Below are 27,347 nucleotides of genomic sequence, written 5' to 3' on the forward strand. Positions count from 1 at the left end.
CATTCTTTTACTTTTAGATTTGTGTATTGTTGTGAATTGTTAGATACTACTGCGCTGTTGGAGCTAGGAACACAAGCATTTCGCTACACCCGCAACAACATCTGCTAAATATGTGTATGTGACCAATAAAATGTGATTTGATTTATTAAATACAGCTCCTCACCCTCCTTTGTCTTGAAACACTTTTTTCATATATTTGAGAATCCAAGGAGACATAACATATCAGGAATGTATATAACACAGTTTTTTGCACAAACCGCCATTTGAACGGAGTGTATGACGTATGAATTCTGAGCTAAACTGTGATGAGGTGTGAATGAAGGAGTCAGGCGCAGGAGGTAAAACACTGAAGTCCAGAGTTTATACCGTTTACATAAATAAAACGCACCAAGCGTCAAAATGAAACTATCACAAGGGAAATATTCCACCTTGGAAATAACAAATGGAAGAGTAGCTCAACCGAGCTACTCACTCTCACAATGAAACAATCACTCACAAAGACAAGGGGAACAGAGAGAACACTTATACACATACTAATTAGGGGAATGAGCACCAGGTGTGTGTGATTGACAAGACAAGACATGACAAGTGGAGTGATGAGAATGGGATCGGCAGTAGCTAGTAAGCCGGTGACAACGAACGCCAAAACCTGCCCAAACAAGGAGGGGAGGCAGCCTCGGTGAAAGTCGTGACAGTACCCCCCCCCCCCTCCACTTGACGCGCGGCTCCTGCGGGGACGGCCAGGAGGACGCGGAGCAAGGCGAGTCGGATGGCGACGGTGGAAATCCCTCAACAAGGAGGGATCGAGGATGTCCCTCCTTGGGACCCAGCACTGTTCCTCCGGAGCATACCCCTCCCACTGCACGAGATACTAAAGGCCCCCACCCGACGCCTCGAATCCAGTATGGAACGGCCCGAGTACGCCGGGGCCCCCTCGATGTCCAGAGGAGGTGGAGGAACCTCCCGCACCTCAGACTCCTGAAGCGGATCAGCTACCACCGGCCTGAGGAGAGACACATGAAACGACAGGTTAATACGGTAATTAGGGGGGAGTATCAACCTGTATGTAACCTTGTTTATCCTCCTCAGGACTTTAAACGGCCCCATAAACCGCGGGCTCAGCTTCTGGCAGGGCAGGCGGAGGGGTAGATTCCGGGTCGAGAGCCAGACCCGATCCCCAGGTACGAAAACCGGGGCCTCCCTGCGGTGGTGGTCAACATTCGCCTTCTGACAACGCACAGCGCGCTGGAGGCAAACGTGGGCAGCATCCCAAGTCTCCTCCGCGCCGAAACCAGTCATCCACCGCAGGAGCCTCGGTCTGGCTCTGGTGCCACGGTGCCAGGACCGGATGGTAACCCAAAACACATTGGAAGGGTGTTAGGTTAGTGGAGGAGTGGCGGAGAGAGTTCTGCCCATGGCAGGAACACCGACCACTCCCCCGGCCGGTTCTGACAGTAGGTCCGCAGGAACCTACCCACATCTTGATTCACCCTTTCCACCTGCCCATTATTCTCGGGGTGAAATCCAGAAGTCAGGCTGACCGAGACCCCCAGAAGTTCCATGAACGCCTTCCAGACTCTAGACGTGAACTGGGAACCTCGGTTGGACACTATATCCTCTGGTACCCCGTAGCGCCGGAAGACGTGAGTAAACAGAGCCTCCGCAGTTTGTAGGGCCGTGGGGAGACCGGGCAGAGGAAGGAGGCGGCAGGACTTCGAAAAGCGATCCACAACGACCAGGATAGTGGTGTTACCTTGGGAGAGGAGAAGATCAGTAAGAAAATCAATACTAAGTTGAGACCATGGTAGTTGTAGAACTGGTAAAGGTTGTCGCTTACCCACTGGGAGGTGCCTAGGTGCCTTACTCTGGGCGCACACTGAGCAGGAGGAAACATACACTCTCACGTCCTTAGCCAAGGTAGGCCACCAGCACTTCTCGGTCAGGCAGCGCATTGTACGACCGATACCTGGATGACCAGAGGAGGGTGACGTGTGTGCCCAGTAGATCAGACTTTCCACCGTGGTCGCACCAACGGAAACACCTAGACACCTACCCGGACACTCACGCGACCACCCCGTAAGAACCCTCTGCGGCCATGAAAAATTGGGGTTGTGAAGGGCTAACCACGGAATACCTAAGACTACAGAGTAAGCAGGAGACTCAATAATCAAAAAAGTGATCTGCTCAACATGCGTCTCCTATGTAATCATGGTGACTGGTACAGTAACCTCCTTAACCAACCAGAGTCGTCCGGAGTGGGAACGGGCAGACCCCTACCAGGACTTCCTCTGGCTGCTAGCAGATTGTCCAGCCGGATGGTAATGTCCACCAGTTGGGAGAACGATAGCATGGCATCACGGCAGGCTAGCTCCCATCGGACGTCCTCCCTTAGGTGGCACCGGAAATGGTCGATCAGGGCCCGCTCGTTCCACCCGGACCCCACTGCCAGCGTCCGGAACTCCAGCGCGTAGTCCTGTGCGGTCCTCGTCCCCTGCCTTAGATGGATCAGTCGTTCACCTGCCTCTCGACCCTCAGGCGGGTGATCGAAAATGGCCCAAAAGAGGCGAGCAAACTACCTGTAGTCCTCCAAAGCGGCGCCTCCCTCGTTCCACACCGCATTGGCCCACTCCAGGACTCTCCCACAAAGGCAGGAAACGAGGACGGATACCTTCTCCCGCTCCAGTGGTGCCGGCCTCATGCTGGAGAAATACAACTCTAGTTGGAGCAGAAATCCCTTACATCGCGCTGCCGTCCCATCAAACGCCAGTGGCCGGGATATCTGGATCCCTCCATGGGCTGGGGTGTAGGTGGCTGGATCCGGTTGACCAGCTGGTCTCGATAGATCGGGTCCTCTCCTCTCCAGGTGTTGTACTACGGGAAATATTCCACCTTGGAAATAACAAATGGAAGAGTAGCTCAACCGATGAAGAAATCACTCACAAAGACAAGGGGAACAGAGGGAACACTTATTTACATACTAATTAGGGGAATGAGTACCAGGTGTGTGTGACTGACAAGACAAGACATGACAAGTGGAGTGATGAGAATGGGATCGGCAGTAGCTAGTAAGCCGGTGACGACGAACGCCGAAACCTGCCCGAACAAGGAGGGGAGGCAGCCTCGGCGGAAGTCGTGACATACACATGCATTTCAAAATGTGTGCTTAGCTACTCACCGTCTGTGGATCAGGCTGTGTCTTGTTGCCACATGTTTCCCCACATCTCCATATATTATGGAGGTCATGGGCCACAGCCAGCACCCCTTTATAGACATTATTAAAGATAGCCATTAGAGACAGATCAGGTGAAGATGTTCTGCAGCCCAGAGAGATCAGTGATGTTCTCCAGCCCAGACAGATCAGTGAAGATGTTCTGCAGCCCAGACAGATCAGTGAAGATGTTCTGCAGCCCAGACAGATCAGTGAAGATGTTCTGCAGCCCAGACAGATCTGTGAAGATGTTCTGCAGCCCAGACAGATCTGTGAAGATGTTCTGCAGCCCAGACAGATCTGTGAAGATGTTCTGCAGCCCAGACAGATCAGTGAAGATGTTCTGCAGCCCAGACAGATCAGCGAAGATGTTCTCCAGCCCAGACAGATCAGCGAAGATGTTCTACAGCCCAGACAGATCAGTGAAGATGTTCTACAGCCCAGACAGATCAGTGAAGATGTTCTGCAGCCCAGACAGATCAGTGAAGATGTTCTACAGCCCAGACAGATCAGTGAAGATGTTCTGCAGCCCAGACAGATCAGTGAAGATGTTCTGCAGCCCAGACAGATCAGTGAAGATGTTCTGCAGCCCAGACAGATCAGTGAAGATGTTCTACAGCCCAGACAGATCAGTGCAGATGTTCTGCATCCCTGCCTGTACACTCTGAGTCTGACCCCTCTCTGACTCTGACCTCTCATCCTGCCTGAAGCGACAGTCAAACAGAGCCTCCCAGAACTTAGTGAACAGGCTGCTGTCAATGCCGGAGGAGTTAAAGGGCCTCACATCCAGGATGAACTCCCCTAGCCCTGCGACGTGGGCTTTGGCGATGGACAGGCCTATGGCTCCGTTCAGGACGTGGTGGCTCTCCACCCTTGCGATGTAGGAGTCAATGATCCAGCCCTTGGAGCCCACCCACTTGTAGCCTGTCCAATTGTGTCGGGCAAATCTAGGTCCAGGAATGAGAGGAAGGTGACACTGACCTTGGATTTGGGCGTCTTGATGCCCTCTATGACCCTCTGCAGCTTCTCCTCCAGGTCTGTCCTGTAGAAGGCCACAGAGTACTCCAGACAGATCCCCAGCTGCTCTGGCGTCTCAGTGAACATGGCCATGCCATTGTTGCCATAGTCGTCGTTGGTTCGGATGGCACCCACCCAGGTCCAGCCAAAGTGCTTGACCAGCTGGGCCAGGGCTCTGCTCTGGTAGAAGTCACTGGGGATGGTTCTGAAGAAGGAGGGGTACTTGACTTTGTCACTCAGACACCCATATGTAGCAAAGCGGCTGATCTGAGGATAAAAATGACACAGGAGTCACGATAAACAACCAATTAGGACTTACAACTATCTACCTACAGTATAAGAATAGATAACATATCCAAATACTCTTAGTTATTTTTGGGAAAAAGCCTTGGTCAAAAGGTTGTTCATGACTACCAACGAGCATGTTTTGAGTTAATTAACATCTTAATAAAACATCTTAATGCACTGATGCCCTCTTGACTCCTAACCCTTCCCACTGCCTACCATTGGGATATGGAAAGGTCCGAGGATGGTAGCAGTGGCCACGCTGAGTGAGGAGGAGTCCTCCCCCATGATGGCCTGAACCTGGGCTGATCTGGAGCAGCCTGGCTCCTCTGAGGCTGTATCCTGGTTCCCGTTAGCCAGGGCCAGGGCCACCTTCACCTCCCTGGCTATGGAGCCACACGAGTCATAGATCCTACGGCCATAGAGACACCGGGCAGCAGGACTGTGCTTTTGTTGATCTGCTCTATGGAAAACAGCATAACCTGGCAGGTGTTGTGTTCATTATGTTCCCTGACTAAAATGAACAATATCGTTGTGCTATAAATATTGGAAATAACATTTTAATATAAATTGTTCTAGAGATACGTTATTGAAACTGATAGTTGTTGATTACTGTAATAAAAAAGAAGGAATTCCTAATTTTCTGACATCTGTATATTATTATTGAAAACTAACCCATAGAATTTTCCCCTGATTTTCAATATTATGCCAACCCCATCCCTGCTAATAGTTTACCTGGTGCACTGCAGAGGTGGTGGGCTCTGTGTGTAGTTCAGCTCTCTGTTCTGCCAGCTGCTGTGGAATGAAAAGATGCCTCCTAGAATGATGTCTCCGTCATTGGCCAGCTGGGGGTACTCTGGTCCTCCTCTCCACCTGCACACCACCAGGCCCTCTGGAAAGTTACAGGCATATTTAATGTGACTTGATTCAGCAGTCACACTTTAAACCTTGTACTTGTTTACTTACAGTGTAGTTGTTATACTTTGGAACACTACTCCTCTTACACATTTAAGCTAGAAATGCCATTCAAACTTTAAAACATGCAGACTGTTCTGGAATAGAGTGCTTAAATATAACTTTTTTAAACTATTTGTACTTTTTAAACTATTAAGCTTTTTGTCCTCCTAAAAAACCTCCATCCGCTTTAATGGGATTTCTTCAACCTTCTAAAGCTCCCATTGTTGATAAAAGGCAGAATCTACCGCACACCCAGAGCTGATCAGAGAAGGTGTCGGAGGCTAAAGGCAAAACTGGAGAAACAGGAAAAAGTCTGCACACTTCCAGTCAGATGCAAAAAAACATTTCATTCTAGCTGCGCTTTTGGTCAGTTGACCTCCATCAAAGCTCCAATTGTTAAAAACTCTATTTTTTAAGGCTGCTTTATACTTGGTCTATCGACATGTCTGTAGAGAGTGACATCATTAATATTATATTGTCGGCCGACATCAAACTTGTCGTTGTCGTTATGAAAAAGTATAAACACACAAAACGACAGGAAAATAAACTCACTACAAGATCATTATTTACAAGGTAATGGCAGGCTAATAACAGAAAATAGTGGGATGAAATAAAAGCAGGGTATTCTACCGAATAATTGTTGAACTTCTGCACTGTCTCGATGCTGTTGCAGGCAGGTAACCATGACAACTGATGCTGCGACAGGGTCAAAGTTGAATTTTTGTTAATGTGTCTGCGACAAATGAAACCGACAGTCACATTCTAATTGTCTACAGACATGTCGTTAGACCAAGTATAAATCAAGCTGTGACTTCCAACATTCTTCACTGTAAACACTGTGACTTTTGACACAAATCAGCTACCCACTGGGCACACACTGGTTCAATCAACACTATTTCCACTTCATTTCAATGAAATTACATTAAATCAATGTGGAATAGACGTTGAATTGATGTCTGTGCCCAGTGGGTACTTTGACCACTTTCCCAAAAATTTAGACAACAATTTACACAGTATGAGATCTTAATCTATTTCTCTGCTATTTAAATCTGACATATCCATATATCTATTACCAATCAAATAATACAATTGTTTTAGTAACAACATCAACTACTTTTTCTCTCAACTTTTAAAAACAACTGAACGTTTGACCACTTTCCCAACAATTTAGACAAAAAATTAGAGCATATGAAATATTGGCAAGTTTATATTGTATTCAAATCTGAACTCAGAACTAGAAATAATTTCTACCAATCAAGAGGTGCAGATGTTTTAGTAACCATGTGAATTACGTTAATTAAAGGAATAGTTTACCCAAATTACAAAATGACACATTGGCTTCCTTACCCTGTAAGCAGTCTATGGACAAGGTGTGACAGCAATCAATGCTTTGGTTTAGTTTCCACATGCTAAGATTTTAGCATTCGTGGCACAATTCCCATTCAAGTCATGGGACCGACATAAGCATTTTTCCAAATCATCGGAAAGTATCTAAAATGTATTATGAATCTCAACAAAGTCACCTATATATGATTTGAACATAATGCATGAAAAATTCAAATATTGGTCCCATTACTTGAACGGGATTTGTGCCACAAATGCTATAATGTTAACATGTGGAAACAGTGCCAGGGAAACTAAACCAAAGCATGGATTGCTGTCATACCTTGTCCTTAGACTGCTTATAGGGTAAGGACACCACTCATTTTGTAATTTGGGTGAACTATCCCTTTAAGATAATCTTCCAATATTGAATTAACTGCCAAGGAACTTTCAGAAATGTCAAATTATAGCTCTGGGGGAAGACAATTCTAAGAATGTTAGTCAATAATGTGACTTTTTACACAAATCCGCTACTTTTACCACCTTCCCAACAAGTTACACACACATTTAGAAGGTATGACATCTTAATTTACTTCTCTGCTATTCAAATCTGAAATCAGATCAGAAATATATTCTACCAATCAAACGATACAGCTGTTTTAGTAACCGCATCAACTGCTTTCATTAAGCTAATTTATTCAGTCTGTAATCCCAACATTTTCAACCTCCCCTTGTCCCAGTCTGTAATCCCAACATTTTCAACCTCTCCTTGTCCTAGTCTGTAATCCCAACATGCTGACCACCATTATTCCTGTTCCCAAGAACTCTAAGGTAACCAGCCTAAATGAGTATCGCCCCGTAGCACTCACATCTGTAATCATGAAGTGCTTTGAAAGGCTGGTCATGGCAAACACTCTAATTCACACTGATTCTATGCACACAGCACTCTATCCACAAATTCAAACACACTTACATTCTCGCAAACACACACACACACACACACACACACACACACACACACACACACACACACACACACACACACACACACACGTGCGCACACACACACACACACACACACACACACACACACACACACACACACACACACACACACACACACACACACACATACACAAACACACACTTTCACACATGTACACATTCGCTCATCATATACGCTGCTGCTACTGTTTAATAGTTTATTATTATTATTATTATTATTAATATTATTATTATTATTGTTATTATTATTATTGTTATTATTATTGTTATAATTATTATTATTATTATTATTATTATTATTATTATTATTATTATTATTATTATTATGATCTATCCTGATGCCCAGTCACTTTACCCCTGCCTACATGTACATATCTACCTCAACTGCCTCATACCCCTCCACATTGACATGGTGTTGGTACTCCATATACAGAATATAGCTTCATACTTGTGTGCTTTATTTCTCTTGTGTTTTTACTATGTTATTTTTTAACTGCATCATTGGGAAAGAGTTTGTAAGCTGATGTAGACTATTGTTTTAGTATGATGTATTACTCTATTCCTGTTTGGACCCTGGGAAGCTAATAAGGATCCTAATCAATACTAAAATACTAAGCATTTCACTGTAATGTATTCAGTGCAAATATATTTGATTTGATTGGCTTCACAAGACCACCCTAGATATTCAAAAACAACAACAACAACTACTACTACTACTACTACTACTACTACTACTACTACTACTACTACTACTACTACTACTACTACTACTACTACTACTACTACTACTACAACTACTACTACTACTACTACTACTACTACTACTACTACTACTACTACTACTACTACTACTACTACACTCTCAGAAAAAGTTCCAAAAGGGTTCTTTGGCTGTCCCCACTTTTTGGTTCCAGGTAGAACTCTTTTGGGTTCCATGAATAACCCTCTCTGGAAATCCAAAAGGGTGATACCTGGAACCATGAAGGATTTTACAAAGGGTTCTCCTATGGGGACAGTCAAATAACCCTTTTCGGTTCTAAATAGCACATTTGTTTCTAAGAGTGTACTGCTGCTACTATTACTGCTGCTACTACTACTACTACTACTACTACTACTACTACTACTACCACATACAAATACATTTGGCCAGCTGAAGCAAGTCACACAATTATTCTTAATGGAAAATTACCATTCTAGTGTTTTCATTTATTTGTGGACAATTAGGCTGTCCTTCACTAGCGTTGTGATAATGCAAGGAAGACTGTAGATCCAGAGATATTAGACAGTTGACTTGTTTATTACAACGCCTGTAACATTACAGAATGGGTAGCCAATACGTACAATATAGACATTTATTCATTATAACACATTTCACTGAGATCTTGTTTTGCATTGATAGTGGTACGAACGCCACATGCCCATTGGTGTATTGACACACATTGGGTTGTGGGCCCACAGGCCTATGCGGTGAGGTTTAAGAAGTCAATGTCGTTTTTGATGAGATAGTAGACCATGCTTGTCCAGAGCAGGCCTGTGAGACAGAGGCTCAGTAAGGGGCTGGTGTGTGGGCTCCTGATCTGGACCTGGCCTGGACAGCAGCAGTCACTGGGGGGGTCACTGGGGGGGTCACTGGGGGGGCCTGTGGAAGCACACCAGGCTGTCAGTGGCCGCTGGGGCAGAGTAGTGAGTTAAAACATAGACGGTGGCAAAAATGGGATTTTCTTTCTGCTTTATTGTTCTGCTTCATCATTGTGCGGACCACACCCCTGTAGATATGGCTGCTTGGTTATAATGGGCTGTTTATTAGTGCACAGGAAGTGGTGGTCCTGTTGGATGAGTGTTCAGGAAAGGTGGAATTACTGAACATCCATGCGCCCATGACAGATCTCGTCCACCTGCCGGCTCTTTCTCTTTTGAACCGTCTGGTTTCACATTGTCTCAGAAAGAGACTGGAATGGATCCCCATGGCAGGGGCAGGGAAAACTCCCGCTGGATTTACATTGGCTGATCTCTCAGTCCATCACCATCTAGCATAACCCTCTACATTGTGAATTTCAAAGCGCGAGCAGTGCAAATGATGTAGGCTTAACAAGGAAGTGAGATCACATGTCAACTTTATATGCCCAAACTCAAGAATCAGTTGGGCTTCCCAAAAGTAATACGGTCGCTGTGATAGAACATGTATTTTTATTGGAGATTTTCAGAATTTTTCAAAGTGAAACTGTAGCAGGCTCTCTCTCTCCTGCCTTGATTTGATCCCTTCCCCTTTCAAGTCCCACTTTATTGCACAGTGTTTCCAGGCTCTATATTTGGTGTCAATTGAACTTGGGGAAGAGGTTAACCCATGACTGATTTTGAAATGATGTTTCTGTGTCCGTGTTTATCATAGAAATAATTTGAATAGGCCAATGGTCAGTATTCATCCTAAAGGGCTTTGGATGACGCCTTTCCCAAAATATGTTTCTTTAATAACGTATATCATTGGATGTCTTCCCCATCAGAACTTTCTTTAATATCGTGTATCATTGGATGTCTTCCCCATCACATGTTTCTTTAAAATCGGATATCATTGGATGTCTTCCCATCATAAGTTTCTTTAATATCGGATATCATTGGATGTCTTCCTCATCATATGTTTCTTTAATAACGTATATCATTGGATGTCTTCCCCATCATAAGTTTCTTTAATATCGTATATCATTGGACGTCTTCCTCATCATATGTTTCTTTAATAACGTATATCATTGGATGTCTTCCCCATCATAAGTTTCTTTAATATCGGATATCATTGGATGTCTTCCTCATCATATGTTTCTTGGTGTTTTGCTCTGGCCTCAGCAATATAATGAAACATTTAGGAGCAAATATGCAGAAAAGTAAACCAAAACTAGAGGCCAGAATGGCAAATATCTCCACAGCTACAGTGAACTTCCCAGGAGAGCTGACATAAGCTGGGATAAAGGTGATCCAGACTGCACAGAAAATGAGCATGCTGAAGGTGATGAATTTGGCCTCATTGAAGTTATCAGGCAGCTTTCGAGCCAGAAAAGCCAGCACAAAGCACAAGAGAGCCAGGAGTCCTATATACCCCAACACAGCCCAGAAACCAATAGCTGAACCCACATCACACTCTAGAATGATCTTTTCCTTATAGGTCTTCATATTCTTGTAGGGGAAAGGAGGGGAGACTGTTAACCAGAGAACACAGATCAGGACCTGTATGAGAGTGAAAGCCAGAACACTGAGTCTCTGCTGTGGAGGCCCAAACCATTTCATGACATTACTGCTTGGAAGTGTAGCCCTGAAGGCCATCAACACCACTATTGTTTTCCCCAGAACACAAGAGATGCAGAGGACGAAGGTGATCCCAAACGCTGTATGGCGCAGCATACAGGACCACTCAGAGGGCCGGCCAATGAAAGTAAGAGAACACAGAAAACACAGAGTCAAGGAGAAGAGCAGCAGGAAGCTCAGCTCAGAGTTGTTGGCCCTGACGATGGGAGTGTCCTTATGAATTGAAAACACAATAGCTACCAGAGTAGTAACACAGGACCCCAATAAGGAGAAAAATACCAGAACTATGCCCATGATTTCTTCATAGGAGAGGAATTCAACTGGTTTCAACACACAGCGGTCCCTTTTCTCATTTGACCAATACTCCAAGTCACATCGATAGCAGCCGTTAGAATCTGTAGGGAGATTGGAACATCATCATTCATTCTATGAATCAGGCCACTGTGTCATGTGTTCTTTGATATCTATTGGGCCTGTTGGGCAGTGATTGAGCTTGAAAGGTATTGTAGGCAGCCCTAAATGCATTATATATTACCTGTGATGTTACTGATCTCTCCCTCTGCACATGGTACACAGTCATAACAGCAGACAGGCTTTCCTTTCTGCACAGCCTTACGAGTGCCTGGGGGACAGCTCTCACTGCACACTGACACAGGCACCTGTAGAGAAATACAACACGGGTGAATATTGGTGTATTTTATATAAATAATTGTGCAGAGATGTTTTAATGTCACTACTTGGTGAAGTTATATGACAAATAAAAGAAAATACAATTGAGGTAGACTATGTGGTTATGTATACATTATAGAATGCATGTTTTACATTTGCAGTGGTTTGAGGTTTGCATGTGTTATGCTTTTGCAACATAGTCAACATGTATTTAGTCCTACCTCTGCCTGGCCCCCTGCCCAGACCAGTTCTCCCTGATTGATGGTAAAGCGCTGTTCAGGGGGCATCGAGGAATCATACAGCCCCACGGCATGGAACTGCAGGGTACCATCCTTCTCCTGCTGCCAGTTCACCAGGTCGTAGCACGCCACCCGCATCCCCGTTAGCATCAAACCAGATCTCCTCTCCTGTCTTTACTCTAAACTTCACCTCCTTCAGGTACTGTAGAACCTGCTCAACAACATGGAGAGAGAGAGAGAGAGAGAGAGAGAGAGAGAGAGAGAGAGAGAGAGAGAGAGAGAGAGAGAGAGAGAGAGAGAGAGAGAGAGAGAGAGAGAGAGAGAGAGAGAGAGAGAGAGAGAGAGAGAGAGAGAGAGAGAGAGAGAGAGAGAGAGAGAGAGAGAGAGTGGGTTGATTCATATGATATGGTATTTCTGTTTTGGTGAATCTGGAGCTTGCTCACCTGCTGTGGTGTGTAGAATGGTCTGTTGCCGCTGTCTGTGTCATTCTTTAAATCTGTCAGTAGGTTGTGTAGAGCGTGTGCGATGGCGTATACAGCTGTGTAAACCTTATTGGGTATTCTCAGTTCTGACACATCAGTGTATTGGTTCTTCAGCTCTGCTAAGCTCTCTGTTCCTGTACACAGCGTGCTGCTGCCCTGCTCGATGCCACCCTCGAAGGAGCACTGGAACACAGTCTCCCAGAACTCCCTGAGCAGGGTGTTGTCTGGTGCCTGGGAGGGGTGCACCTTGTCTAGGAAGCCCTCCAGACCATCCAGCCTGGCATTCCTGATGGCAAAGCCCACCGCCCCGCTCAGGAAGCTGTAGGCCTTGTTCTCCGCCAGCAGTCTGGCTGTGATCCAAGACTCACTGCCCACCCACTGCAGCCCTGGGTCTCCCTCCAGGGCCAACTCATTCAGCAGGGGGATGAGGTCCCCCAAGCCCAGGAACAGTACCACCACCCTGGCTGTGGCCCTCCGGATCACCCTGACCGCTTCCAGGAGCCTCTCTCGGGGGTCTGTGCGGTAGATGGCCTCTTGGTACTCTACACAGACCCCTTCATGCCTCGCTGCCTCCATGAAGGTGGCCATGCCGTTGTTTCCATAGTCACTGTTGCTGTTCACCACTCCCACCCAGGTCCAACCAAAGTGTTTGACCAGCTTTGCCAGGGCTCTGCTCTGGTAGAAATCACTGGGGATGGTTCTGAAGAAGGAAGGGAACCTTTTTCTGTTACTCAGACAAGCACAGGTGGCAAAGTGGCTGATCTGTGTGGAAGGAAAAGGGAAGATTTGAATTGATGTTTCACACATAGCTGACATTGAGTATACTACATCTAAAGAGCCAAAACCTGAAGGTGTCTCACCACGGGGATGCTGAATGGTCCGACCAGGGATGATATTCCGATGGTGGGTGTGGAGCTTGACTCCCCTACGATGCCCAACACGGCTGGAGGTCTGGAACAGGAGGAGGGGTCACCCAGGCTGTCCTCAGGCTCAAGGCTGTTCATCAGGGCCAGGGCTGAGTGGATGGCCAAGGGGACAGAGCCACAGGAGTCATAGACCTGGTAACCCAGAGACAGCCCTGGCAGCAGATCACTGCTGTTGTTGATCTCCTCCAGGGCAAAGATCAAGGTCTGGGCAAACTGGAACTCACGTGGGTTGAAACTGGACAACGGTAACAAATGAAAAAATAAGTTAGTTGAAGCTAGGAATCACATATGCCAGCATATGAACTAAAACTGATATACTCGGTCGAGATGATTTGAGTATTGTGTTTAGTATAATAGAAACAATTTGTATATTTGTTTTGTCCAAACATAAACACACAGATCATCTACAATTGTTTTATTCAGCCCTATGCCTAATTCCACTGCTAAGAAACATCTATCTTGATGAGAAATATTCCCAAACAGTGAAAAGAACTCACAGACAGTTGTTTTCAACACATACCTGATACAGGGTGTTTTCTCTGGTCTGAAGGTGAAGGAATGGACCTTGAAGAGGGCATTCCTATGTAGGGAGAACACTGCCCCAATGTTGATGTCCCCCTCGGCAGACAGGAGAGGCAGAGCAGGTTGGCCCAGCAGAGAGCAGGCTGGGGCTGCAGCAACCATGCCGCTCACCCCCACCACCAGCAGCAGCTGAACCACATCTGTTCTCGGTGCCATGCCAGCCTTCAGCAGGGCAGCTGTGTCTGACAGGGCAGACAGAAGGGTTCCTCTCTTTATAGAGGTGAGACACTGGGACTGCCCGTACACTCCCTCTCAATGAGTTGGATGTGGTTCCAGTGTTTATTGTATCCCATGGGTACAGGATGAGAGAGGGAGGTGAGATAGTGACAGAGGTTTGGCCTATGCTGCTAATATGAGCAAGCAGTGGATAGATAAGTGCAGGCTTCTGACATTGTGGGAATAAAACATCATATCCGTCATGCTTTCCCATATGTTTTTTTTTTGTGTGTGTGACAATTTCAACACACATAAAACAATAGAACAAAATAATATTTATTTCAAACCCATAATTGTTCTATTGTTTCATGTATGTGTTGAAATCACACAATGTCCCAAGAACGTCCCAAAAACGTCCTCGGGGGCGTCCCCGGGACAAACCGGGAACTAGACAAAACCTCCAGGGGACCATGACACAACGTCCAAAGTACGTCCTAAAAACGTCCTAGGGGACGTCCCCGGGACCAACCAGGAACTAGACAAAACCTCCAAGGGACCATGACACAACGTCCCAAGAAGGTCCTAAATACATCCCGGGTCAAAACGGGAACTATAAAAAGGTCCCCCAGAGAACGTTCCCTTGGGACCATCATGCAACATCCTAAGGAATAATAAAATGTAGTTCCTGAGAATGTCCTGACATGATCCTCAGTGAAGTCCTTGGAACTTACAGGGAACTATAAAAAGCTCCCCCAGAGAACGTTCCCTTGAGACCATCATGCAACATCCTAAGGAATAATAAAATGTAGTTCCTGAGAATGTCCTGACATGATCCTCAGTGAAGTCCTTGGAACTTACAGGGAACTATAAAAAGGTCCCCCAGAGAACGTTCCCTTGAGACCATCATGCAACATCCTAAGGAATAATAAAATGTAGTTCCTGAGAATGTCCTGACATGATCCTCAGTGAAGTCCTTGGAACTTACAGGGAACTAGACAAAGGTCCCCCAGAGAACGTTCCCTTGGGACCATCATGCAATGTTCTTGGAATGTTCTCAGAATGTTGCACCAAAACCCTTAAGGGGCAGTGCAGTTAGATTAACAAGAATTTTAACTTTCTGCCCGTATAAGACATGTCTATGTCCTTGAAAGTTTGCTGTTGCTTACAACAGTCATGCTAATCACATTAGCGCAAGTTAGCTCAACCGTCCAGAATACGGGACACTGATCCCTTAGAGGTTAACAAAGAGCCCGAAATTAGTTTCAGAATGTGTGGCAAGAAATAAGTTACTCCTAAATATTTCAAAAACTAAAAGCATTGTATTTGGGACAAATCATTTACTAAACCCTAAACCTCAACTAAATCTTGTAATGAATAATGTGGAAATTGTGATCAGACAGTATGCTAAGTGTTCCTCTTCTCAAATGAACAGCACACATTTTCCCATGCTAATCATCAATCAATGATTAATCCATTAATTTTGATAATGTAGCTCTTTTTACAAATACGTTGATTATGCAGAGGTATTGGCGGGCAGGATAACTTCATTGAGAGGAACCAAACTAAGCAACCTGGATTCAGGGTTAGACGTAACATAGTACACGAAAATCCACCCTGACCAACCACTCTCCTTTCGTTTTTGCCTTAACCTTTTCTCACGTGAGTTCCAATTATCTCTCACGGTCGCCCCAGACCTAGAGGTTAATATAGGGCTATAAACAAGTTCCCTACTTTCTCCCCTATTTACTTGCCTGCATTTCTGCTGCAATCAGTTGGTTATAACTTTGAATTGAGCAAACATTCCAATATATTTTTGATAGCTGCACGTGTGACATAACTTCACCATTCCTATTCATAATATAATTAGTAAAGATAATACCATTAAAAAAATCCATAAATAATGTTTTTTCATCAAGAGGTATATTTGAGTTTAACCATAATATTTGTGGTAATATTTGATCAGGCTTTTCAGGAGGATGAAATGGAAATTATAATCAGCTTTGTATTGCTTATTTTAGAAAAGACGATACTTTGAGGTTTCATTTTCAATTAAACAAAAATGTGAGGTTGTCATCTGGATGAAGGCAAAAAGGCCATTTTTGAACAGAGGGTGAGCCATTCTTATTAATCTGCAGGAGAACCAGTTTGGGTTTAAGTATAACTTTTGTATGACTGAAGCTTTTAGGGTTTTAATGCTTTAAAATGTAGTATGTTTTGCCCCCCAAAATTAGTACTCATTGTATAAATAAGCATGTTACATTTCGTCTGCCTTAAGGCTCCAAAATAATTGAAATATGTTTTGCTCATTTACACTACCAGTCAAAAGTATTTTCTTTAATTATTTTTAATTATTAATAATTAATTTTTTTTTTGGGGGGGGGGGGGTAGATCAGCTTCAATATTGCAGATAGATTGTAACTTCCATCAATGTAATTGTCTGCATCACTTCCAATCCCTCATTAGTTTTTTGTCTCGCAAATATATATATATATATACAGTTGAAGTCGGAAGTTTACATACACCTTAGCCAAATATATTTAAACTCAGTTTTTCACAATTCCTGACATTTAATCCTAGTAAAAATTCCCTGTCTTAGGTCAGTTAGGATCACCACTTTATTTTAAGAATGTGAAATGTCAGAATAATAGTAGAGAGAATGATTTATTTCAGCTTTTATTTCTTTCATCACATTCCCAGTGTGTCAGAAGTTTACGTACACTCAATTAGAATTTGGTAGCATTGCCTTTAAATTGTTTAACCTGGGTCAAACGTTTTGGGTAGCCTTCCACAAGCTTCCCACAATAAGCTGGGTGAATTTTGGCCCATTCCTCCTGACAGAGCTGGTGTAACTGAGTCAGGTTTGTAGGCCTCCTTGCTCGCACACGCTTTTTCAGTTCTGCCCACACATTTTCTATAGGATTGAGGTCAGGGCTTTGTGATGGCCACTCCAATACCTTGACTTTGTTGTCCTTAAGCAATTTTGCCACAACTTTGGAAGTATGCTTGGGGTCTTTGTCCATTTGGAAGAGCCATTTGTGACCAAGCTTTAACTTCCTGACTGATGTCTTGAGATGTTGCTTCAATATATCCACATAATTTTCCTTCCTCATGATGCCATCTATTTTGTGAAGTGCACCAGTCCCTCCTGCAGCAAAGCACCCCCACTGCATGATGCTGTCCCCTGTGCTTCACGGTTGGGATTGTGTTCTTCAGCTTGCAATTTACCCAATTTTTCCTCCAAACATAACGATGGTCATTATGGCCAAACAGTTCTATTTTTGTTTCATCAGACCAAAGTACGATCTTTATCCCCATGTGCAGTTGCAAACCGTAGTCTGGCTTTTTTATGGCGGTTTTGGGGCAGTGGCTTCTTCCTTGCTGAGCGGCCTTTCAGGTTATGTCGATATAGGACTCGTTTTACTGTGGATATAGATACTTTTGTACCTGTTTCCTCCAGCATCTTCACAAGGTCCTTTGCTGTTGTTATGGGATTAATTTGCACTTTCCGCACCATATCTGTATCTGAGATGTATAATGATTCTAACTGTCCTCCTTTGTCCCTCCACTAAACAGTCCCCCATCAACCCAAGAAAAGCCCTATCAATCGAGTAGCTTTTTTTGGTTGTCCATGTGTGTTCCATCACATGGATCCTAGGGCCCATAAGAAATTGGGACCCTTCCGTTGAAAAGAGCTCAAAGTGCCACTTACAGAACAAAACCAGGTTAGAGCAGTAAGCATTACTATCCGCTTCACCTCAACTTTGGTATATATTTTTAAATATATATATTTTTCTCCAAATGCATGAATTCCTTTCAAATTAAACAGATTACACGTAACACTGTAGGTACTTCCTACAAAATATAATTACCGGCAGTATGGGCAGTAGAAATTTGACATTTAAGGAAGCAAATATTATTTTATATTACAACACGAGATTCAACGTAATCTGTGTTTCTGGTCATACCTCATACCAATAATAAATATAAGTATGAACAGAAATAATGATAATAGTAATAGTAATAGTAACTATTATATCAATCATGACAATACCAATAATGATAATAATATCATTAAAATTAATAATACTAATAATACCAATAAATGTAACAATAATAGTGACAATAATATTAATAACAATAATAATAATTACATAAATAAATAAAAGTAACTATAGTTGTAATACAGATTGTCATACCATACCAATAGCTGAGAGGATTTGGTGTAGGAAATATTACCATTCCTATTTCTATCCCATCCCAGTCCCTATCATCATCATCACCCAATGGCAGCAACTGCGGAATGCATACAGGCACACACCTCCAGCCGCACTCACACACCTCTCCCCTCCCACACATACACCCACACCCACACTCACACCCACATACACACACAAGAGTAGGCTTGCAGTGCTATGTGATTGTGCACACAGTTGTAACCGTTTGAGCGTAATGCCAATTGTGCAGGGATGGGTGTGTTCTGATTGCCCAATGTCTAGTCCTGGCTGATGAAGTTCGGTAAGCCTAGTTAGCTTTGTTGAATAATGGTTTATAAATACACTTCAAATCATCATAAGACAAACTCTTACTCCATCATGTAACCCTGCAAGGGTTTCACTGTTGAGGAACATTCTCACTTTTGGATGGGATGCATTGGTGCAATTATTTATTTATCCCAAGAATTGAGGCATCATGTCAAGATCTGCCCATCTGTGCAACACGCTCGAACGTGCCCACGTGTGTTGAAACTGACGTTATGTGACAGTACGCAAAGAACATCGGTCGAGAAGATCTGTGTGCCAAATGTAGAACGATTGCCGTGAAAGAAACTGTCACGCCCTGGCTCTAGGGACTCTTTTATGTTGAGCCAGGGTGTGTAGAGTCTATGTTTTGTGCTCTTTGTTTTCCATTCTAGGTCTTGTATTTCTATGTTGGCCAGAGTGGTTCCCAATCAGAGGCAACGAGTGTCAGCTGTTGCTGGTTGTCTCTGATTGGGAACCATATTTAAACAGTCTGTTTTCCCTCAGTGTTTGTGGGATCTTGTTCCGTGTTCCTAGTAGGTTGTATTTGTCTAAGGACGTCACGTTATCGTTTTGTTGTTTTGTTCGGTAAATCACTAATAAATATGTTCGCAAATAATGCTGCGCATTGGTCCTCTGCTCCCGACGAGCGTGACAGAAACAAAGTGTTGTAGGTCAAAAACGTCAACACAGGAGAGAGAAAGTACGTTTTCCATGCAATTTGTTTTGGTTTATTGGACACATGAATTATGCTAAACTATTTAACATATGTAGTTAGCTAGCCTAGTGTTGGGTAGCTAGCTAACTGTAGCCAGAGCCATATATTAAGAGAATTAGCCCTACTTTTAGAATTGTTTTTATTGTTCTAGCTAATTTTAGACATTCAGTTACATAGCATTGTTTAAATATGCCATAGAATCTAGAAGTGTCATGTAAATGCATTATAATGCAGAAATCATATTGTTCCAGCTCTCTAAAAAATATGTCTCTAGCAAATGTTAGCTGGCGTTTTTGTTCGACCTACCAACTAGGCTAGCTAGCTAGCTAGCTAGTTAACATCTACAGAATAGATTTTCCATGCAATCTGTTGAGTTTTTTGAGATTAGATAGTTAGCTAGTTCCTAGCTAAAGCTGGCAATTTTGCTATGGTCGCTACCTGCTAGCTAACAAGTTAGCTAACGTTAGCTGGGCTCGGTGGTCTTATCTTCTCTGAACCTTGTTCTCAGAGTATCCGTACCCCAAGAGTAGTACGTGAGACACACCCAGCATGTTAACGTTAGCTAGCTAGCTACTTGTGTCAACACACTATAAGTCATTTTCAATGTAGCTAAACACAAGCTAATTTATTAGTGTTAGCATGCACTATTATTGCTAGCTCAATAACACAAAAGGTAGCTAGGTAGGCCTAGCTACATGACTAAACGATAGAAATCATGATGATGACAACTAGGGGTAATGTAGAGTGTCTATGCTAAATGATCATACATTCTTCTTCTCTACCACATATTCCTATAATGTCTCAGACTCCAGGATGGGAACATGCTTACAAGAAAGAAACAGAGGAAGACAGAGACAGAGTTGTCGATTTCCATTTTTATAATGTTAAAAAGGATAGAAAAAGACAACCCTGCTTTTCTAAATGAGCTATCCAGGCCAGTGTTTCCCAACTCCTGTCCTAGAGTACCCCCAAAACACCTGATTCAACTTGTCAACCAATCTTGAATCAGGTCTGTTTGTCCGGGGCTACAACAAACATGTTGTACTGTTGGGGGTACTCCTCGACTGGAGTTGGGAAACAATGATCAAGGCCAAGGATTCCCAAACTTCTTTGCTTCATGACCCACCAATTGAGGTGTCTTGAGTCGCGACCCACCATATGGGTTGAGCAGTGAAAAAACGTACACAGACCAAAGAATAAGTACAAAATATAATCTTGGCAGCAGATAGAACATTTTGTAGTTTTAAAGCTAATTTCCTGCAATTCTACCCATTTTGCCATGGAGCTGAAATAAAATGTTGTAGTTTTAAAGCCACATTTTCTGCAATTCTATACATTTTGCCATGGCAAAAACTGTGTTCTTATGCTCAAACATTATAACAAAATCAATGGTGGCTTGATTGTCTAGTTTCTATTTTGTTGATTGTAAATTCTCAAAGATTACAGGCTATTATTTTAAAATATATGGGTCCATCATATTTTCTACAAGCTTTCTATTTGGTTTTATTCATTCAAGTTTACACTGAAAGTGTTTTTCCATTGCGAAAATCTATTTAAAAAAAAATATCTAACGACCATCCTGCGACCCACCTGGACCCCTGCCGCGACCCACAAGTGGGTCCTCACCCACAGTTTGGGAACAACGGATCTAGGCTACTCACCATACTGTGGGCTACAGATTTATGTTATTGAGTAGGCCTATATCTTTGTTTAATCTAATTCATCCATTTATTAACAATAAAAATCCTTATTATTTTGTAAGGGAATGTAAGGTCTTTTTAAGTTTCAATAAAGTTGACTGAAGTAGAAGCTAATTTCCACTTAGTAATGAGTAATAAGTAATTACATAGAAATACACTTGATTTTAACTATCTAAATCCTGTGTAACACATAGTAATTACATTGCACTTATGCATATATTACATGTACTCCTGAGTGGCGCAGTGGTCTAAGGCACTGCATCGCAGTGCTAACTGTGCCACTAGAGATCCTGGTTCGAATCCAGGCTCTGTCGCCGCCGGCCGCGACCGGGAGACTCATGGGCGGCGCCGTCTCAATTGGCCCAGCGTCGTCCAGGGTAGGGGAGGGAATGGCCGGCAGGGATGTAGCTCAGTTGATAGGGTTGTGGGTTCGATTCCCACGGGGGGCCAGTATTTAAAAAAAAATTATTCACTAACTGTAAGTCGCTCTGAATAAGAGCGTCTGCTAAATGACCAAAATGTAATGTAAAAATGTGTACTTGTGTGTTTATCCCTTAAAATAAGTGCCAGGTTCTCAGGATGGGTACTGTATAAGTACACATTCATTACAAGTAAGAACCCCTCAAGATACACTTCATTTTATCTAGCTAAATCCCGTGTAACACCAAGTAATTACATTGTACTTTTATGTGATAACGCCCGAGAAGCCGGTGTTTTGGAGGATATATTGGCACGGGTGTTGTTAGGCCCGAGACGAAGTCGAGGTCCTGCAAACCGTGCCAATGTACACTACCAGTCAAAAGTTTGGACACACCTTCCATATGTGTTATATCATAGTTTTGATTTCTTCACTATTATTCTACAATGTAGAAAATAGTAAAAATAAATAAAAACCTTTGAATGAGTAGGTGTTCTAAAACGTTTGACTGGTAGTGTATATTTTTTAAATACAGGCTTTCCTGGGTATTTTACAGCTTGTTTCTAGCATAATGCATCGCAGACCAAAGCGCCGTAATAGATCACTTTATATAATCGGATACGTTTTATTTTATTAAAAATCTTAAGCTAACAAGGGGTAGGCCTATGCTTTTTTTTGCCATTTTCTTTAGCAAGATGTATGGTATACACTCACATAACCCCTCAATTCGAGTCCTGATTTTAAATTGGTTTAACTTGGTTTTTAACCTGTTTCTAACCTGTTTTTAACACACCGCGCATTTCACTGACACAGAGGCTTAACGAGTGCATGGTGGGTGGAGGAATTGGGGACAAATCTATTGATAGCATTTTATAATTGCGTCTGTCAAACAGGTATGCCTACCTCTTATTTCTTAAATGGTAAGAAACAGGCTCCAACACAAAACCCTCTTGTTGTTAATAAAGTTGTTTTTATTCAAATCAATTCTAGCAGTAGCAAGCTTACCTCCGGTCCTCCTCCTCATCTTCACGCTCTCCCTATCAAACTGGACAGGACACCAGTAGTCCACGCGCACGATATATACTTTTTTGGACTAAGAAAAAAATATTTGCAGAACTGCCACCGTACACAGATCAGCCATTGGTTAGGCAGCACAAAAAAAGGTTTTGGATCAGCAAATGCAGGGCAGGCCAGGCCTCAGGGTTGGAATATCCATTGCAGTGTGTAATGCAGCCTAATTCTATTCACACCATCCCAGCTGCGCAAAAAACTCAGGATGCAACTTAATTTTCTTAGAAATATAACTTTGCCCTGTGCTTCTCAGAGCATGCACTTCGTATAGCCTAGCCTAAGGTAAGGATAATTTTATTGAGACCACACTAAATAGCCTATAGACGCACTTGATATTGCGCGGCATCGGGCACACAAAGCCTAATTCTAAAACAATGAAAAATATTGAAATGTCATCAATTACAAATTACATGTCCCTCCCCTGGACTAGATAAAAAAATAAAAAAAAACCTCGCCCTGAATGAAATCGAAAGCATTTTCCTCCAGGTCCCTAATTACATTATTGTGATTTTGCATGACTTTTCCCCATCAAGTGTTTTTTTGTATTTTTCTCTGGTTTAAGTAATATGATATAACACTTTGGAGCAAATATACAGAAAAGCAACCCATAACTGGAGGCCAGAATGGCAAATATCTCCACAGCTACAGTGAACTTCCCAGGAGAGCTGACATAAGCTGGGATAAAGGTGATCCAGACTGCACAGAATATGAGCATACTGAAGCTGATGAATTTGGCCTCATTGAAGTTATCGGGCAGCTTTCGAGCCAGAAAAGCCAGCACAAGGCACAAGAGAGCCAGGAGTCCTATATACCCCAACACAGCCCAGAAACCAATAGCCGAACCCACATCACACTCTAGAATGATCTTTTCAGTGACGTGGGCTGTGTTTTTGAATGGGAATGGAGGGGCGAGAGCCAACCAGAGAACACACATAACCACCTGTAGGAAGGTACAGCTGAACACACTCACTCTCTGGAGAGGAATAGAGCACTGGGGAACTATATTGCCTGGCATTGTGGCCTGGAAAGCTATCACCACCGCTATGGTCTTCGCCAGGACGCAGGACATACACAGAGCAAAGGTGATCCCAAACACTGTGTGGCGCAGCATACAGGACCACTCAGAGGGCCGGCCAATGAAAGTAAGAGAACACAGAAAACACAGAGTCAAGGAGAAGAGCAGCAGGAAGCTCAGCTCAGAGTTGCTGGCCTTGACGATGGGAGTCTCTCGGAAGCAAAAGAAGACCAATGACACCACTGTGGTTAAACACGCTCCGACCAATGAGATTGCAGCCAGGAGGATTCCCATGATTTCGTAAAATGAGAGAAATTCCACCATCTTCGGGACACAGAGAGTCTTGTCTCTGTTTGGCCAGTATTCCAGGGAACACTGTGTGCATTCAGCTGAATCTACAAGGAAAACGCTCATGTCACAACACTGATCTACAGTCAAGCAGTGTATAACATTCTAGAAGTTTACAAATTCTACATGTGATGTATCTTTTTGGTCAGTAGATTTGGTTAGTATCAGTCAGAGCGACATAAGAGGCCATTAGAGAGCCCCCAGACCATACATAAATACATTTTGCTAAGGGGTCCCAAAAGTTGCTATCTAGAACCTAAAAGGGTTCATCGGCTGTCCCCATAGGAGAACCCAATTTACCTAGAACCATTTGGTTCTAGGTAGAACCCTATTTTGAGTTCGATATGGAACCCAAAAGAGCTCTACCTGGAACCAAAAAGGGTTCTCCTATGGGGACACCCGAAGAACCCTTTTTTCTAAGAGTGTAGGGCCAGCTGTGGTATCAGTTGTCTCACCTGTTAGGTTGCTGATCTCCCCAGCAGCACAGGGAATACAGGAGAAACAGCAGACTGGCATTCCTTTGATCTCTGCCTGGCGGAACCCTGGGAGGCAGCTGTCACTACACACAGACCGAGGCCTCTGAAACACAATACAACACCTGCTCACTCCCTCTCTCTGTCTCTCTCTCTTTACTCCTTCAGTCACATTATTAACCCCTTGGTCACTCAATCATTCAATTAAATTCATTCTCACAGTATGTGTCATCAGATTTCTCCCATCAATTCAAATATCTTCAATCTAATTATCTGTGTTGTCTGAATGTACCTGTAACTTCTACCATGTGTTTTCTGTGTAACTGTGTACCTTTAAGGAATTGCCAGCCCATGCTATCTTTATCCTATTCATGGAAAACTGGTCTCCATTAGGGAGAGAGGCATCGTAATTCCCCACTGTGACAAACACAGTCTCTCCTGCCTGGTCTCTCTGCCAGTTCATCAGCTCATAGGTGGCTGTGGGGTCTCCGTTCTCATCAAAATAAACTCTCTCCCCAGACTTCATGGTGAAGTTTACGTCTCGCAGGTATCTCAACACCTGCATGAGTTAAAATACATACACAACACAGTGTAAAATACAGAAACAACACTGTCCCCATAGGAGAACACTTTTTGGTTCCAGGTAGAACCTTTTTTGTTTCCAGATAGAACCCTTTGGGTTCCATGTAGAACCCTCTGTGGAAAAGATTTTACATGGAACCCAAAAGGGTTCTACCTGGAACCAAAAAGGTTTCCTCAAAGGGTTCTCCTATGGGGACAGCTGAAGAAACGTTTTAGGTTCTAGAAAGCACCTTTTTTTCTAAGAGTGTAGAATTCACGTACTTTAGAAATAACATGGTGTGATTGTAAATATTTGCCATTTTCATAAAACCAGTCAGTCAATTATCAAATCAGTTGAACAGAATTAACTACCGGTGACCTATAGAGGTAGCTGCTCACCTGTCCTGGCTCGATGCTGTCTCTGTCTGAACAGTTCCTATTCCCACCTTGGCCTTTACCATGCGTGCAGGTCAGCAGGTCATGTATGGAGTGGGCCACAGCATACACTGCCTTATACACATTATTAGAGAACCTCAGCTCAGACGTGTCAGTAAAAGAGTTATTGATTTCCTCTAGTCTCTCAGACCCAGAGCACTGACTCTGACTAGGCCCACCGTCACTCTCCTCCTGAGGGGAAAACCTGCAGCTGAACGTGACCTCCCAGAACTCTCTTAGCAGGGTGTTGTTTGGGTCCTGGGCTGGACCGACCCGGAGCAGGAACTCTCTCAGGCCCGGGATCTTAGACTTACTGATGGTGAATCCCAGAGCGCCGCTGAGGACAGCAGATCTCCTCCTGGTGGCCAGGCGATCAACAGTGATCCAGGACTCACTGCCCACCCACTGCAGCCCGGTCAGGTTCTGGGCCAGAGCCTCCTCCAGCAGAACATCCATCTCCCACTGGGTCACAAAGGCCACCACAACCCTGGAGCTGGCCCTGCCAATCACCTCAACCACCCTAGCTATCTGCTCCCTGGGGCTGTTCCATAAGATAGCCTCAGAGTACTCTATACACACCCCCTCCAGACCTGCGGCCTCCACGAAGGTTGCCATGCCGTTGTTGCCGTAGTCGTTGTCACTTCTAACAGCCCCCACCCAGGTCCAGCCAAAGTGTTTGACCAGCTGGGCCAGGGCTCTGCTCTGGTAGAAGTCACTGGGGATGGTTCTGAAGAAGGACGGGAACTCCTTTCTGTTACTCAGACACGCACAGGTGGCGTAGTGGCTGATCTGGATGGAACGGGAGGAATAAGACAATAGTTGTCATTTTTCATCAGCCAGTATGGTTAAACTAAATGAGTGACTTGAATTTGATTAACATTACCACTGGTATTTGAAAAGCTCCTGTGGATCGTGACATCACTATGGTGGAGGAGGAATCAGAGGCTCCGATGATGGCGTGGACTGCTGATTGGCCAGAGCAGGTCTTTCCCACTGTCCTCTCCTGACCGTTCATCAGGGCCATGGCCACATGCATGGAGGACAGAGTCGAGCCACAACTATCATATATCCTGTAGCCAATAGAGATGTTGGGGAGCAGAGAAGTGCTGTTGTTGATCTCTTCGATGGCGAAGATCATGGTCTGAGCAAAATGAACATCTTGGAGGTTCATGCTGCGGAAACAAAAAGGAAAAAATGGCATTGCATTAGGTTAATCTGATATACGATATGAAACTGCAGATATAACCATGGTCTGATTTCATTGTCAGGTTTAGTTCTTCTTTGAATCATATGATTCCAATCATATTTTCATTTTGTCCAAATAATTTTTGTCACATCAATGACATATAAATCCATCAGAGAGACTGGGTGTCTGTGAAGGAGCTTACCTGGAGCAGGTAAGAGGAGGTGGTGTGTCTGTGAAGGAGCTTACCTGGAGCAGGTGAGAGGAGGTGGTGTTTCGGTGAAGGAGAGCGGGGTCTCTGTGATTTTGGTGTGGATGGAGAAGGCTCCTCCGATAGTCACGTCTCCTTCCTTGGACAGCAGAGGGAACTCTGGGCTCCCCAGTATCCGACAGAGAGCCTGCTCTCCCTCTGCCCCAAAGACTCCTAACACCCCCACAAATACCACCCAGAGCAGCTGCATCACACACTCTCAAACATACTCTTTAAAGGCCTGAACGGAACAGGGAAGACCTGACCCCCACCAACTGAAATGTCTGGGTTTTATACATGATCGAGACTGTGACGCTTTCTTCTAAGCAAATCAGAGAAGGATGAGGTCATAAGGGCTTTGTTTTAGCTGAGCTGCTTCTAAAAATACACCACACAACTGTTTTATAACAAATACCCTTGATTATATATTCAAACTCCTGCATATTTAAGTTTGACCAATGTTGTTAAACACATTTTCCTAGTGAGTGATAACGAATACAGGTTGTTTGTGTTTT

At 43.8% G+C, this 27,347-nt stretch overlaps 2 protein-coding genes across 2 annotated transcripts in view; both read right to left on the minus strand.

The window, feature by feature from the left end:
• LOC311102031 (vomeronasal type-2 receptor 1-like) overlaps positions 1 to 9,666 on the minus strand; it is a gene marked incomplete at both ends in the record, with an annotated part of 59,841 nt that extends 50,175 nt beyond the window's left edge. The window contains 7 exon segments of the mRNA XM_084143248.1: positions 970 to 1,003; positions 3,355 to 3,611; positions 3,870 to 4,150; positions 4,153 to 4,492; positions 4,730 to 4,922; positions 5,246 to 5,383; positions 9,656 to 9,666. Of these exon segments, the coding sequence (XP_083999374.1) occupies positions 970 to 1,003; positions 3,355 to 3,611; positions 3,870 to 4,150; positions 4,153 to 4,492; positions 4,730 to 4,922; positions 5,246 to 5,383; positions 9,656 to 9,666 (1,254 nt within the window).
• A 901-nt stretch (positions 9,667 to 10,567) lies between these two features.
• On the minus strand, positions 10,568 to 27,043 carry LOC311102032 (uncharacterized protein; the record flags this gene model as incomplete). Its single annotated transcript, XM_084143249.1, is given in 13 exon segments — positions 10,568 to 11,484; positions 11,625 to 11,748; positions 11,980 to 12,129; positions 12,131 to 12,208; positions 12,441 to 13,241; positions 13,340 to 13,640; positions 13,926 to 14,197; positions 23,082 to 23,977; positions 24,386 to 24,509; positions 24,735 to 24,962; positions 25,364 to 26,188; positions 26,283 to 26,571; positions 26,832 to 27,043. Coding segments are annotated over 13 exon segments (5,217 nt in total).
• Between the last annotated feature and the right edge of the window lie 304 nt (positions 27,044 to 27,347).

This window comes from Coregonus lavaretus (genome assembly GCF_964263955.1).
Source record: "Coregonus lavaretus genome assembly, chromosome: 26".
In the NCBI taxonomy this organism is placed as follows: domain Eukaryota; kingdom Metazoa; phylum Chordata; class Actinopteri; order Salmoniformes; family Salmonidae; genus Coregonus; species Coregonus lavaretus.